This window comes from Thunnus albacares, chromosome 19, assembly GCF_914725855.1.
Source record: "Thunnus albacares chromosome 19, fThuAlb1.1, whole genome shotgun sequence".
NCBI lineage: Eukaryota > Metazoa > Chordata > Actinopteri > Scombriformes > Scombridae > Thunnus > Thunnus albacares.
In genome coordinates this window covers 639,046-655,145 of record NC_058124.1, presented here as the reverse complement: position 1 = coordinate 655,145, position 16,100 = coordinate 639,046, and the positions used below count along the sequence as shown (strand labels likewise).

Sequence of the window (16,100 nt, the reverse complement as noted above, 5' to 3'; positions counted from 1 at the left end):
ATTTGATCATAAAAGTGTTGGACCAAGTGAAATTTTGGTGATAGCACAAGGTAAAATCAGTTAAAGTTGTTACAGATGATCCTGGGAGGAACATGAATGTCTGTAATTTAATAGCAATTCATCCAGTACCTGTGAAGACACACCTGCTGGTAGACACAAGACACAAGAGTAAAAGTCAGGGGAAGGATGGCCAAAATCAAATCACATCAAATCAATGTTGTGTGTAAAATTGAAGGACGACACACCATATAAACACCAAAATGTAATAAACCTTTTTTCCACAGTAGTCCTGACCTGATCTGTATCATAACAACACAGACTGCTTTGCCACTGCTACATTACAGACTGAAATAAAAGTTTTGAAATACAGATTTAGTTATTATAGGTACCATACACTATCACAAATAGTGTGTACTGTACTGCATTGTTAAACTTTGTTTATTAACATTAGATTCTGTATAGCAGAAGCTATTTTCCAGAGGTCTACACAGTTTACAAGGTGTCAACACAAAATACACATTCACCCTACTCATCACAATACACTAACATGACAACACATCATAATGCAGGTCTACTGTAAATAAAACAATGAATGGAATGAATGAACAAATTAACTGAGTTGTCTCAAAATACTAAATGAACTCACTCTTCTCTAGTCTCTTTTCATTTCCTTTGATAAAAAGGTTTTTGCTCCTGTTTTAGAAATAGCAAAAGTAATCTGACATCATCTTGTCATCTGTTCTAAATTTTGGCTTATGCACACTAAGGATTTACCTCCAAAAGAACCATATACAGAATGACTGAATTTTGACTATACCCACACACATACCTGGCCATTTAAACATTTATACATACTAGTACAATGCATGTTCAAATTGTGCCTGTTCAGAATGGGGTGATTACTTATTATTTCTCGAGAACCATGTATATATGTATCAATTGACAAATGTATCAATTAAAATGATAAGGAATTGATAAATTAAATGGTTTAAAGCTAGACAGAAACTTCACCATTGAGACTAAGCTGAGGTTAAACTATAGAAGCAGTTTACGGCCTTCCACTGGTTGATTCTGCTGCCAATCAAACATGTCTGTGCTCCTATCGGCTAGTTTTACTGCCTCCACCTCTGTATTTTTGTTGTGTGTGTGTGTGTGTGTGTGTGTGTGCGCTCATTCGTTTCTCTTGGGCAGTTTTAACTGAGCAGGGCATGTGCCTTTGTCTCGCTCAGCAAGTCAGAGCCCAGAAGCCCCACCCCACTGTGATGTGACAATGTTTATATCAAACAGTACCTGCTGCACTCAGACACGGAGCTGATAGGCTCACTGTTTGCTTGTTTATTCAAAGTTTACTAATACAGACGTGGCCGAAAATATTGGTACCCTTCCACCTTTTTTTAAAAAACTAGTTTCTCTGTATTAAGTTGAAACTGACAGAAGTATATGGTATCCATCATTCTTTATTTCACAATGAATATAACTGAAACTTTGTTTTTGATTTACAACTTAACATATTGTTTGATACAATAAAACTAATGAAAATGGTATGGCCAAAAACATTGGTACCCTTAACTTAATATTTTGTAGCACAGCCTTTGGAGGCAATATCTGCAGTCAAGCACTTTCTGTAACTCTGAATAAGGTTTCTACACTTCTCCACTGGTAGTTTGGCCCACTCTTCTTGAGCAAACTGCTCCAGGTTCTCTCAGATTTGATGGGTGCCGTCTCCCAACTGCAAGTTTCAGCTCTTTCTGCAGATGTTCAATGGGGTTCACATCGGGACTCATAGCAGGCCACTTCAGAATGGTCCAACATTTTCTTCTCATCTACTCTTGTGTGCTTTTTGATGTATGTTTGGGGTCATTATCCTTCTGGAAGACCCGTGAACTGTGACTAAGACACAGCTGTCTGACACTGGGCTGTATGTTTTGCTCCAAAATGCCTTGATAGTCTTCTGATTTCATTGTGACCTGCACAGATTCAAGGCACCCAGTGCCTGAGGCAGCAAAGCAACCCCAAAGCATCACTGAGCCTCCTCCATGTTTCACAGTAGGCATGGTGTTCTTTTCTTTGAGGGCTTCATCTTTTCTTCTGTAAACATAGGGTTGGTGTGATTTACCAAAAAGCTCTAATTTTGTTTCATCTGTCCAAAGCACATTCTCCCAGAAGGACTGTGGCTTGTCAACATTAATTTTGGCAAAGGGTAGTCTGGCTTTTTTGTGTCTCTCTCTTAGAAGTGGGGTCTTCCTGGGTCTTCTGCCATGGAGCCCATTTTCATTCAGACAGCGACAGATGGTGCAACTTGAAACTATTGTACCTTGAACTTGAAGATCAGCTTGGATCTGCATTGAAGTTTTCCTTGGTTCTTTCTCAACCATTCAACCAATTTTCCTCTTGTGACCACATCCAGAGATGTTAGCTACAGTTCCATGGGCCTTAAACTTTTTAACAACAGTGGTCACAGGAACATCAAGCTCTTTGGAGCTTGGTCTTGTAACATTTACATTGACCATACTTGGCTATTACCTTTTTCTAATTTCTTCAGACCACCCTCTAGTTTTCCTTCTGTTTTCCATGTTCAAAGTGATGCACACTGTGGCACAAAACAGCAGAGTGAGTAATTTTCTCCTTTTAAACTGGCTGCATCAGTGATTATAAGATTGAGAACACCTGTGATATTAATTAAAACACAATAGTCTGCTTAAAGTATCACTACAAACCAATTATTTCTTACAACTTCTAAAGGGTACTGATAATCTTGTCCAGGCTATTTTAGAATGTCTTTGTAGAATAAGCATGAATTCAGTTATTTTCAAAACTTTTTTATTTTGTTCCACTGCAAACCAAACATAGACATGCACTGATAATAAAATATATTTTAATTTCAACTTTGTTCAGGGTGAATGGTGCATTATTTTAATAAAATGCAAGGGTACCAATAACTTCGGCCACATCTGTATTAAACATGTCACATGTCACATAAGACTAGTGCAGTGCCCGTTCAAAACGTGCCTGTTCAGAACAGGCTGATTTCTCAGAACCCAGAGAGAGCATTGCCCGTCCCCTTAATACCTATATGGATGGACAAACATTCCTTGCTTTATATGGAGAGATTAAAGCCATTATTTGTTAGGTTTGAAAACATCCAACTTTGCTGCAACCCAGGGGTTGTATTTAAAAAGACATTGTGGCAGACAGCAGCTCACTCTGCTGCTATCACACTGTCACAAAGTATGAAATGCTTCTTCAGAACATGTATAGAATTAAGTCTCCTGTGTCTTTCTGTCTTAGTGTTGTTGTGTCCTCGAGTGTGGACGTCATTGGAAAATGGCCGAGTATCTTCGTGGCCCTTGGGGCCCCCAGTGGAGGGTACAGTGCTGCAGTACACCTGTCTGCCTGGCTTCATCCTCATGGGCCGAAACACAACACAGTGCAATAAGTTGGGCAAGTGGGACATACCCAAACCTGTGTGTCACTGTGAGTCACTCTCATTACTTCACATTCTGCTGCATGTATAAATATTCAGGTTTTAAATGGCAAAAACACAACACAAACAAAACAAACAAATGTCCAGGATAGATGTTCAATATTTTTTGCTCAGTCATTAATACTGAAGATAGCACAAAATAGGGTGAATGTTTTGTGTCAAAGCCATTTTTTAATATTTTGAATCCCAACTTGAATGCTTTGATAGCAGCCCTCTTCCTTGCTTTCTGCTGGTTCTTTGCTGTTTGTGGAGTCATTAATGTCACCAACTGTCCATTAGTTTAATAGCATGAAACTGTGAGATGTCATGTAGATGGCCCTTCAAAAACAGCAGAGACTGCTCAGACCAGTGTGAGAAGGTGACTTTAATGAAAAAAGTAAGAAACACAACAGAAATCGTTGTAAGAAAGTGAATATTGGAATTTTATTACGATCACCAAGCAAGACCACAACAATGTGAAAACACTTGATTGAATATCTGCTCTCAGAATTATTAAATGTGTCCATTGAAAAGAAAAATGGCTCACAATGACTGACTGTGTTTTTGCAGTGTATACATCTTGAGTGCTTTGACACCAGTGCTACACTGTATGTTAGTGACCTACATCAGCTGAACTCTCTGGAAGGTATTCTGACTCTAACTTTTCAAGATGAACTGACTCTGTCTGTCTGATTTGACTTTTCTTTTTTGTTTCCAAAGATGATCGACACTACAAAGGTAAGAACATTTTCATTCTTTACTGATGAGGTATACTGCATGACTTAATCCAACTAAACTGAATGATGCTGAAATCTTTGTATCTGTGCAACCAACATGGTCGACTTGACTGAAAAGGCTGCAGGTTTAAGTCCCTGCTCTGTGGGTGAAAGTTTGTTAATCAATGAAACACACTGCTAAAGTGACTGGATGGAGTGAAGACCAATAAATCCTTAAGCCTGGACTAATTAGGATAGTTCTTGTTTTCTGCTGCTGAACTTGGAATATTGGTTGAAGAAATTCATCCTGTGTGAGAAATGCTACGTGTGGACATAGGAGTTCAATATCCTGATGTTGTCAGCTCAAAAAGAACATAACATTAAGTCTGGAAAAATGTTCAGGAGAGACCTGAAGAAAACAGAATGTGAAAATTAACAGACTGTTGCTTCCTGCTCTCAAGTCGTGTTGTGTTGCTGAGCAGAGAGCTCCACTCAAGTCATTTTGTAACATGTCTTTTAAACTGCATCTCTCTCACTGTTTCTCTCTGCTTCAGTCTTTCATGTGAAGTTACTTTTGAGTCTTTATTATGCAATCAAACAGAATCAAAAACTTTTCTTTGCGAAACCAAAGGTTTTGTTTGCAAATCCAAAAGTTTTGCTTGCTGTTGAGCTGAATTTTGGGGCAGGACCTACAATGAAAGATGTAAGACATGCCTCTATTGGTCAGTCTCAAACGGAGTGACAACTTCGCAACATCCACAGTTAGTAAACAAGAGAAGGAGTTTGGAAGTCCATGGAGAAGACAGAGTGGGAGTGGAGAAGACAGATAATCAATGCGCAGGTATGTTTACACATAACTTCCACCTTAGTAATAACAAGAATGATATTTTTGAACTGGTGCATGTAGATTTCTTTTGTTTAATAATCTGTAATTTTGTAATGGGTTAAAAAATATATATTATTTCATCAGTCTGTAGCTGCTAGCTTAGCTCAATTAGCTATTTACTTACTCATAACCCATTACAACATCACAGATCGTTAAACAAAAGCAATCTACATGCACCAAACATAACATTCTTGCTATTACTAAGACAAGAGTTATGTGTAAATGTACCTGTACAGTGATTTTCTGTCTTTGCTCCCACTATTGAAGAAAGACATGCTCAGGACCTAATAGTAACCTGCACAAAACAAGATTCCTCGAACGTTCAGTGCCAGGTGCCCAATTAATAATTCCTCGAATTACAATATGGCCTTCTCACCATTTGGTGCACAGGCCCTAATAATCTCTAAAAAATTAATAGGTTCCTTGCACTTTCAGTGCTTGGGGCCCTGAATAGTTTCAGTTGCTGATATAAGACTGATTCTCCTTTGACAGTACTGCCAGTGAATCTCATGGTGGCGATGTTGCACTGCTTATAACATGATAGAGCTGCTTCCATTCCAGATGACGAGTAGGTGGCATTTTTCAAGCCTGAGAATCTCATGTGTCTTTGTTCAGACTAGAAGTCATTAAGTTGCCTCAGTCTGTGGTTTAAGTAATATCCTGTGAATAATCACGCATCAAACAACTGCTATGCTGAATATATTTGTTGGCAGGTCTATGCTAAAATTAGGACTTCCTTTTTCCTCTCTGGGGAGCAAAACTGACCTGATAGACTGCTTGACTGTGGAAAAACAAACAGGATTGTATAACTAGGACAACTATAAAACCATTCCCATGGTTTATTATTTTCATGTTTTTATGTTTTAGTTTTTATATCAACTTTGTTTTTAGATCAGAATGGTGTCAATTATGTTTTACAATCAGTGTTTTCATCTAGAAATTGTGCCATTATTCAGTTTCCCTTGCATTCCCATTCTATACATGGCATCTTCATGAACTGTGACTGAAATTCATTAGTTACCTTTTACCATTTAACCTCTTTCCATTGGGTTTCAATGTGACTGGGAGTGAGGACAAGAAAAGAAAGTATTTTAAAATCTATTTTTAACATGTTTAATTAAAAAACACCAGAAACATTATAGATAAAACAAAAAGTATGGCAATTAAATACAAGAATAATGTTCAAAATACACATAACAAGAAAATGTAAATACAACCAACATATCACAAAACACTAAAACAAAAAAAGGGAGACTTAATTCTAAAAAAAAAAAATGTATGTACTTTATGTACACTAACTCATAGGTGCAGCAGCCAATGTCTATAAAGGCATAAATATTCCTTCAGAGCCTCCCAGGAATAAAATCTTGGACTGGGCTCAATTTTAACCCTGAATTGTTCATCCCTGATTTATTTTAGAATTGAGCCAAATTTCACCAGATCAGGTGTCATTTGTCATGCAGGTTGTGATCTGGCTGTTGGCAGAATCTTACACACAACAAATAGTTAGAGTAGTTATAACTCCCTCCAGGATGCCAAAACCCACACATTCCAAGAAAAAATACAGAGGACATAACGTCAGTTTCCTGTAGTACTTACAGCGCTGTTTGGAAATACACTTATCATGTGTTTAGACACTCTGTTTGCTGGTTACTGCTTTCAAGGAATCCTTGACTTTCATTTCTGTATGCATAATTTTCTCAGTAGTATCATTCAATTAATCATCTCTTTTGGAGTAGGAGGATTACACTCAGAACCCAACTGATATATCGGCTGGCTGATATTATCGGCCGACATTGGCATATATGTTTTCTTTCTTTCCATCATAGCTCAACAATTGCTCAGATTTCAGATTATTATTATGTCACTCCAGACTTCTGTGTGTTGGACTTACTGTGAGTTAAGTTTCAGACACCCTTTTTTTAACTAAAAATAGAGACCTTCGAGGAGTGGTTTCATCTCACCTTTTAGTGACTCTTTAAACACAGAGGAGGTTTCTCTCGGAGGCCAAAGGAAGCCTGCCTTGCCCATAAATATATTCTAATAAAGAAAACAGAATTTATTATACCCATGTCAGTGTTGTAGTCGAGTCACTAAATCTCGAGTCCAAGTCAAACCAAGTCTAAGTCACCAAAGAAGAGTTTGAGTCAAGTGCCCATTACCTGAGTCCAAGTTTGAGTCATCAAGGTTGAATGTGAGTCGAGTTCCAAGATGGGCTCCAGTGCTCCACTCCACATACAAATAAAAAAACATTACATTAAACAAAAATGACACAGATGTCACCGTTTCATATTAATATTAATGATGTAATTTTCTTGGTTGATTTTGGTTTCCAATTTTTTTTAACAGTCTGACCTACTGATTCCAATTTTTGCCAAATCTGATTTTTTCTTTATAAAAATTAATACGATTTAAAAAAAAAAAAAAAATTGGACTTAAAGGTACTACAAATTGCAAGTTTTGTGTCTTCTTCACTCGCTAAAGAGCTTTCACACCAACGACGTGTGTGTTTGTGGCTGTGGCTGTCATGCTGTGTGCACAACGTGCATGTTGTGTAAGTGTGGCTATACTGTGTGCCGCAGCTGCGGCACACACTCTGTGTGTATGTTGTGAATTATAGTGCAGCTATGTGCAGAAAATTTGACCCGCAAAAAATATGAGACGTATGAGACAGATCTGCCAGTCACCGATGGCCAATCAGCTGAAAACCGGCCTTTTTAGATCAGTGGACGATCGATCAGTGCATCTCCAATTAATGTAGCTAATATCTTATGCCAAATTAGAAGGGCCTATTGCAAAAATCTAACAAAAACAAACAAAAAAAACCTTTAACTTCTTTGTCAATTTACAAGTCTGAGTCTTTGCCTCCAACTTCCGAGTTCAAATGCAGCCAATACTTGAGTCCAAGTCCAAGTCATCAATGCTCAAGTCCAGGTCGAGTCATGAGTCCTGAAAATCAGGACTCAAGTTGGACTCAAGTCTGAGTCCTGGACTCGAGTACTACAACACTGACCCATGTGTCTTTTACTGATTTTTGCCAATCATTTGTTATCAAAACATCACAATTTTCTTCTTCAGCTGGTGTAGCGAGTGAAATAGCATCCTTCTGCTGTGTGCATTACAATGTGTAGGTGATGGCCTCTGCTCTGTGTATTGGTCAGTGAAATGCATCACTCAAAGGAGGCCAGCTTTGCCTGACTTCCCTTACAGAAAAAGAGTAAAAGTTTTAGCCAGAAGAACCTAGGGGGCAGTGTCATGTTTTAGTCATGTTTTACACTATCTGTATCGACAGTGTGTGTGATTGTGCGTGCATCTTCAAGAGCAAACGGCATTGTTGTTTCTTGCTGATTGCAGTTATATTGTTGGTGTGTCCAATGTCCCCTCATTGGGGTATACACATAATTCCTCTGTTACTACTAACTAGTGCTTATGGCTGTGAGAAGTTTGCACGTCCTGTTATTGGAGAGAAAAAATAAGTTGCACCTCATGTTGTTTTGTAGTCTACAAAAGTCTTGTAAATACTATTGTTCCGGGATATATTGATGAATGATGAAACATTTCTATCCTGATGGGAGTGGTCTTCTTCAGGATAACAATGCCCCAATTCATAGTAAACGAGGGGTCACTGAATGGTTTGAGTATGAAAATTATGTGAATCATATTCACATCATGTGTTTATCAGTCACCAGATCTCAACCCAATTGAACACCTATCTTTTTGAAGAATGGTGTTCATCCCATCAGGATAAATGTTTCATCATAGGATAATGGTGACTCAGAACAAATTTGTATTGGTTTTCAGTGATCCTTCCCTCTAAGGGGACAAGTGGACCCAAAGCAAAATGGCCCCCACAGCATAATAGAGCCACCACATCCCCTCACTGTAGGGGTCAAGCATTCAGACCTGTACCAGTTTTTCCTTTAATTTGTCACCCGTCTGTACATAACAGGAAGATTGTGTTTCACTGTGATGGTACTTTTTCCACAGCTGAGATCCCCTGCATCTGATAGAGATCTTACAGATCTATAAAGGACTAAGTATTCATCTAAATCTTTAGACTGCAGTGAAAATGCACAATTATAGAATAACTGTAATAATGACTCTTCTTTCTTATAAAATTTACAGCTAAATGTCTGTGAATCCAGAAAAGACTGCACTCGCAACAGTAGGTGGCAGTAAGACACTGGCCTCAGGATTAGAATATAATACAAGAAGATTAAGATGTATGACAAAAGCAACAGTCAGGGTGTGATTTCTTTCAAATACATTCAAGTGTCAGATCAGTCGTCATGCCAGAGTGCTGCTGCTAATGTCTCCTGATGTGAATGTCTCTGCCAGGATTATTCCAGTGTGTTGTGTGCAGTGGTAAATGGCCATGTTAGTGCCACAATCTGTCAGAGGTTTGCAGGTATGCAGGTAAATAATGCTTAGGAGAGACAGTGAGACACCGATACCCAGAGGATGGAGGGAAATAGAGGAGACAGAGGGTGGAGAAAAAGAGTGATGGTGCATGTACCAAGGTGAAATAGAGAAGGAAGAGAGCAGAATGTGACTGGGCATTGAAAGAGACAGTGAGGGCAGAAGATTTATGTTTAGCAAATGTTATTGTGTGGATGTTTAGAATGAGGCAGGAAAAAGCTCTCTGCACTTCCATTACAGTCCCACTGACTCCAGCTGAGTCCTCTCTGCTCCCTGGCTTTGGGGACACACTGTCCTTCTGTTTTGTCCTAATTAACATCCAGCATCTCTTCTATCCTTAGACTTAGAGAGAGGAATGACTGGGCCGCATCCATCTAATGTGAGAGAAACCTAATGTTCCAAGAAACAACCTGGAAGTCATTTGAAGCCGTCATCTCAATTGAATTTTTTTGAAGACTCTGGTTGCTCATGATAATTATTCTCTGCCTTGTCAGATTTGCACATCCACTCAGTGAAACATCTGATTCATTTTAAACAGCAAAACACACTCACAACCCAAAATTACAGCACCTGTCTGTGCCCTGCTGTGGCATTTTTCTGCACCAGCTGTGATCATAAAGTGACTAAAAGGTATTTAGCTCCTCAGAAAATCAGCTGTCCCTTTCACAAATGATGAAAAGCTTTACTGCACAACAAAAAGTCAGCTCTATAAAACACAGTATACATGAGATACATAAGATGGAATACATAAAAAACAGACATTGCTTATTTATCAATTTATATTTATCCATAATCCATTTATCCACCGAGCACTTTATTAAGAACACCTCTGCAATGTAATGCAATACAATACAACAGCTCTACCATAAATTCTACTTTTACGAAGCTTATACATTTTCAGTTTTTGTTGACATTGTGAGAAAGGTGATAATTAGGGCCCTTGCACTGAAAGTGCAAAGAACCTATTGTTTTTATAGAGATTATCATTATTAGGGCCAGAGCACAAAAATGTGAGGAACCTATTGTTCCTCAGGCCCTATTGCATTTGAAGATATCATTATTACTGTTATTATTAGTATTATTATCATTATTATTATTAGGGCCTGAGCACCGAACAGTGTGAAGGCCCTACTGTAGTTGAAGAAATTAGTATTGTTAGGGCCCGAGCACTTAGCGGTGGGAAGGCCCTATTGAAACTGAAGTTCTTCTTCTCCTCCTCCTCCTTAAAGAAACGCATTTTTGAGGGCCTAAACATGCTTGAAAACTCGTGAAACTTGCACAAGCAAAGAGCCAGGTTCTGCTTGAGGTTTCTTCTCGTTAAAGGGGAGTTTTTCCTTGCCGCTGTCACCAAGTGCTTGCTCGTGGGTGAATTGTTGGGTCTCTGTAAATTTAAGAGTACAGTCTAGACCTGCTCTATGTGAAAAGTACCCTGAGATGACTTTTGTTGTGATTTGGTGCTGTTTTAATAAAATTGAAAATTGAATGCGTCAGAAAGTAGTGAAAAATTTAATATTTTATGGATCTTGGGCACATGCGTGGCAAAATGGCTCAAGGGTGCCCCCTCCAAAATTTCAAATTAAAAGAACACCACCCTTAAATTTGACGTAGATGAACGAAATTTGGTATGCTCATGTATCATGTCCAGACACACAAAAAAGCCTCTTGGAGCCATACCCTAAGTCCAACAGGAAGTTGGACATTTTGAATTTACTGTGCAATTTGGTGCAGTTTTTGCCATATCCAGACGTTGCATTTTAACGAACTCTTTCTAGAGCTTTAACCCAACCAACTTCAAATTTGGACCGTGTCATCTAAAGACGTTTGTAATGAAAAGTGATCAAAATCTTGAGTTTTTGCTGAACACACTTATTGCCATGGCGATACGGAAAACTTTGATGTTTCACCATGAAACAGGAAGTTGTTATAACTTTAATGTACATTGCCCAATCTGCCCCAAATTTCTCATGCTTGATAAAGGTCCATACCTGAATGCATCCATGTGTCAATACAGACTCGTTGTCATAGCGCCACCTACTGGCAACAGGAAGTTACAGGTGCTGTACTTTTACAACGTCTACCTAGCAGGTTGAACACATCTCCTTCAAATTTGTTCAGAAAAGCATTAAGACCATGATGATATATGGTGAAGATTGTGAGTTTTCATTGAACGCTGTTGCTGTGGCGAAGCAATGAATTTCGATGTTTCACTATTGCAAAACAAAGTGTTTCAATTCAACTCCACATGGTCAGATCTTTCCTAAATTTCACATGTTTGATAAGAATCCTGGTCTGAAGACATGTACAGGCCAATATTGGATCACAGTAATAGTGCCACCTACTGGCAACACAAAATTATAGGCCCCATGCTTTTACTAACTACTCCTAGCAGGTTAACCAGACCCACCAAAAATTTGGTCTGCTAAGTTGTAAGAAGTTCATGATGCTAAATGTTGAAGCTTTTGAGTTTCCATCAAAAGCTGTTACCATGGCGATGCATTATTCATCATGAAACAGGAAGCTGTTTTAAAGGGGCTAGGGATGCTTGAAAACTCATGAAACTTGACACACACGTCAGAGGGGGTGTATTTAGTTGTCTGATATGGGTCATGGGTGTGGCAAAATAACTTGAGGATGCCCCGTAGAAAATTTCAGATTAAAAGTCCCCACCTGTAAATTTAATGTAGATGAACGACATTTGGTGGGCACAGGTATCATGTCCAGACGCACAAAAGACTCTCTTGGAGCAATACCCTAAGTCAAACAGGAAGTCAGCCATATTGGATTTACTTTGCTATTACTATTTTAACAAACTCCTCCTAGAGATTTATCTCAACCAACTTCAAATTTTGTCAGTGTCATATAAAGACCTTTATGATGAAAAGTTATCAAAATCTTGAGTTTTCATTATACGCCTGTTGCTGTGGTGATGTGGCAAACTTTGATGTTTTGCCATGAAACGGCAAGTTGTTCATAAGTTCAATGTACATTGTCCAACCACCAAATTTCTCATGCTTTCTCAATTTACAGGCGTTGTATTTTAACGAACCTGTCCTAGAGATTTAATCCAAGTGACTTCATATTTCACAGGTGGCATCTAAAAACCTTTGTAATGCTAAATTGTGAAGCTTTTTAATCTTCATGGAATGCACTTGGCGTGGTGTGCCAGTCAACTTTGCAGGGCATTTAACAGGAAGTTGTTGTAACTTAAATTTGCACTGTCCAATCTGCCCCAAATTTCTCATGCTTAATAAGAGTCCAGGCCTGAATACATCTACATGTCAATATTGAGTCATAGTCATAGAGCCAATTACTGACAACAGAAAATCAGCCTTATGTGACAAACATCATCCGATTTACACGAAATTTAAATGGTGTGGTCTACTCATGATATACAACGACATGGTGTATGATGGTGGGTGTATATGGCGTATATAAGATATAATACTTGCAAAAGTCCCAAATAGACATCAAAGAATCTATATTTGTGTGTATTATAGTTTTTAAAGCTGCACAAGGGGGCAGCAGAACAAGCTGTAAACAAAACGTTGACAGGTATTTACACATCCAACAGACACAGAACAACATTAACATTCATATGGAGTCGTGTTTGTGTTCACCTGATGAATGTAAGTCCAATATTAACTCTCCTTTTAGCTCTGGTTTGGTCTCCACCAACTCCTGAGGGAAATATCTCTTCAGCTGCTAAATACTCCAGTGTGTTCACCAGTTAGTCTCCAACTGTGTTTTTCTGCTGTTTGGTGCTGAGGAGGTAGTGTACAGTGGGTTTATCAGATATTTTCCACTGAAAACAGCTGCCTGTTGCTGGATACGAGCTTGATAAGAGCCATGAGACTAAACCAAACAGCTGTTAAACCAAATCAAATAGCAGAAAGATCCTACTGTGCAACCGCTTTCACATTACACATAATCATTTGATTCATTGTTGATATAAAAGTGTTGATTAGTACTGTAGCCTCAAAGCGTTGGACTATGTGAGCAATGTAAGTGAAATCCTGTTTCACTCCACAGCAATGCAATGGGTTTGTGGCAAGCCCTTTCTTCATTTTTAAGACTTTAGTTCTTGCTAGATTTATTCAAATGCACAATATGTAATTTCAGCCGCTGGGGGTCTCTCAATCAAAACAATAACAAAAGACAGACAGTGATGACGGTGTGAAGTAGCAAGGGATCATGGGAGTTGTTGTCTTCGTTGTTAAATAACCAGCTTCACTGGGATAGGATTACTCCAGTGTTAATCATTCGAGATGTTTTTACCGGGAGCCGAATTATCTGCAGAGGTCTCCACCTCTCTAAAGACAAACATACACACAAATTAAAATCGTTAAAATACTAATTAAAGCTGTTTTACCTAAAAAATCAGTGTTTCTCTGACGATGTACGGTGACGACCGGACGTCCGGTACGGGCTGTTAGCCGAGCTGCTGCTAACGTTTGTTCAGTTTATTTTTCTTATAACGCAAGATCCAGACATTCGGTCGGTTTCTCCCGGGAGCGGAATTATCTGCAGAAACAAGCGTATATGCAGATTCAAATTGTTAAAAATACTAATTAAAGCTGTTTCACCTAAAAAAAATCTATATTTCTCCAACAATGTTTGGTGACCACCAGACTTCCTGGAGGGGCTGTTAGCCGAGCTGCTGCTAACGTTTGCCCAGTTTATTTCTCTGATAACTTAAGATCCAGACGTCCAATTACTAAAATCCTTCTTCCGGCTAAAAGATATAGCTAAAAGCGACCTAAATTTATCATGAAAATGTGGTTTAAAACTGAATAAAAGTCAATTTATAAAGGTCTCTGTGGAACAACCATAATGCCAATGTATTATCTTGTATGTGTGTAAGTTACTCTTTGGTAGAAGCCATTGTAGCGGATAAACACAGCACCGCCATATGCATCTTGTGCGTGTTTACTCTTTGGTAGAGGAGGTATGACACCATTGACATGCGACCAAATGTAACTGTCCGTTACTTTGATTAAATTACAGATTTCTCTGGGTTTGAAAATTGTTAGAAACATTTGGGATAATGTAAGTACACAACTCAACAAAATATATAACATAGGTCTAGTTGTTTTTAAACATTTTAATGTGGAATAATTACATATTATACCTTTAATAAGGTTGTGTCATTACTTTTATCTGACTGCAAGTATCTTTTTGTCAGCAACATCAAAACTGAAGACTTCTATTGAAAATTTACCAGCTGAAAGTTGAAGTAAAGAATATTTCAGCCATTTTCAGCAGCTGACACTCTCATCCAGTGTTTTACAGCACAATGAGTCACCACTGGTTACAACCATTCACACCTATAGTATGGGCAATTTAGAGTCTCAAATTCACCTGCCTTGACCATTATTATTTTAGTTTACTAGTATGTTTTATTACACATATTATGGTAATGTTTTATTTTACCAGTCTGTCATTTCTAAATAATTTTCAAGACTTTTCCTTATGTAATTAAGTACTTTAAATAGAAATTTCCTTGAAGGAAAAGCTACATTAAGCCTGAGCAAATATTAATTGATTATTTATTTATTTGTAAAAACAAAACAAAACAAAACAAAAAAAACGTTGTTATTCATATGTGTTGAGATTAATGCTTGCCGGTAGATACATTTCACATTGCATATTTAATTGACCTGCACTAACTAATTCACAATAAAAATGCAATAACCTATTTCATTTTTTGACTGTGGTAGTATCCATGTGGTCCCCAGCTTAGCCAGGCATTCTAACAAACATAAGTGTTTTATCGGTGGGAGGCCAGTGAGGGATGATGTCCTGGTTTTTGCACAAGAGACTCCCACTAATGTGTGGTTTGAGTACACACTTAATGTAATAAGTCATCACACTATATGCAAAAAGTTATTAGGTTACATGCTCAAAATTATAACACATTGTAGGTAGGTTATTAACTTATTACATGATTTTCAACATTATCCACAGTTATAATTTAATAATTAGTTTAATAATTACTTGGAAGTGTACCAAATGAGCACTGTTAACATGTTCACTGAAATGCTATGTTGTATTAACATGTCCATAATACAAAATACTGCAACTCATTGTGCTTGACAGGAACAGAAAAGCAGACTATTAATTACATTTGTCATATAAACATATCTTTTATAAAGTATCAGCAGGATATTTTTCAGCTCGTACAATAGTTTGCTTTAATTATTCTCATTTCTTTTTGTGCCCTGAAGGTCCTATCAACATGCTTGATACACAGCCTGAGCAGTCTGAGGTCTCTATTCTGCAGATAACGAAGAAACACTTAAGTGAACACATTCCTTTCCAATAGGCCACAAAGGTCAATGTGTCAGTTGTCAGCTCCTCAGTAAACAACAAATAAAATGTATTATTGAGGGGTGCACTGGCTTGTTATTGCTTCCCACTGTATTGCTATTCAGAACTCAGGCTTTGACAACAGTATAATTGCAGTCTGTCCAATCAGTTTGAGGTTTGTGCATCGGTCACACTGAGTGAAAGGCAGCATAATGTTTTGGAGCAGTGACTGTTTTTCTGTGGGTATTTGGGCGTTGGTGATGCTGTATTGTGTTCCTCAGGTTGTTAAACCGGAGGCAGCATTAATCCA

The 16,100-nt window shown here is 38.1% G+C and overlaps 1 protein-coding gene across 1 annotated transcript in view; it reads left to right on the top strand.

The window, feature by feature from the left end:
* Positions 1 to 15,862, top strand: part of LOC122970466 (gamma-aminobutyric acid type B receptor subunit 1-like) — a 106,405-nt gene extending 90,543 nt beyond the window's left edge. Inside the window, exons 5-7 of the mRNA XM_044336614.1 lie at positions 3,289 to 3,474; positions 4,184 to 4,201; positions 15,709 to 15,862. Of these exons, the coding sequence (XP_044192549.1) occupies positions 3,289 to 3,474; positions 4,184 to 4,201; positions 15,709 to 15,806 (302 nt within the window). The 3' untranslated portion in view covers positions 15,807 to 15,862. The remainder of the gene's footprint in view (positions 1 to 3,288; positions 3,475 to 4,183; positions 4,202 to 15,708) is intronic.
* The last annotated feature ends 238 nt before the right edge of the window (positions 15,863 to 16,100 follow it).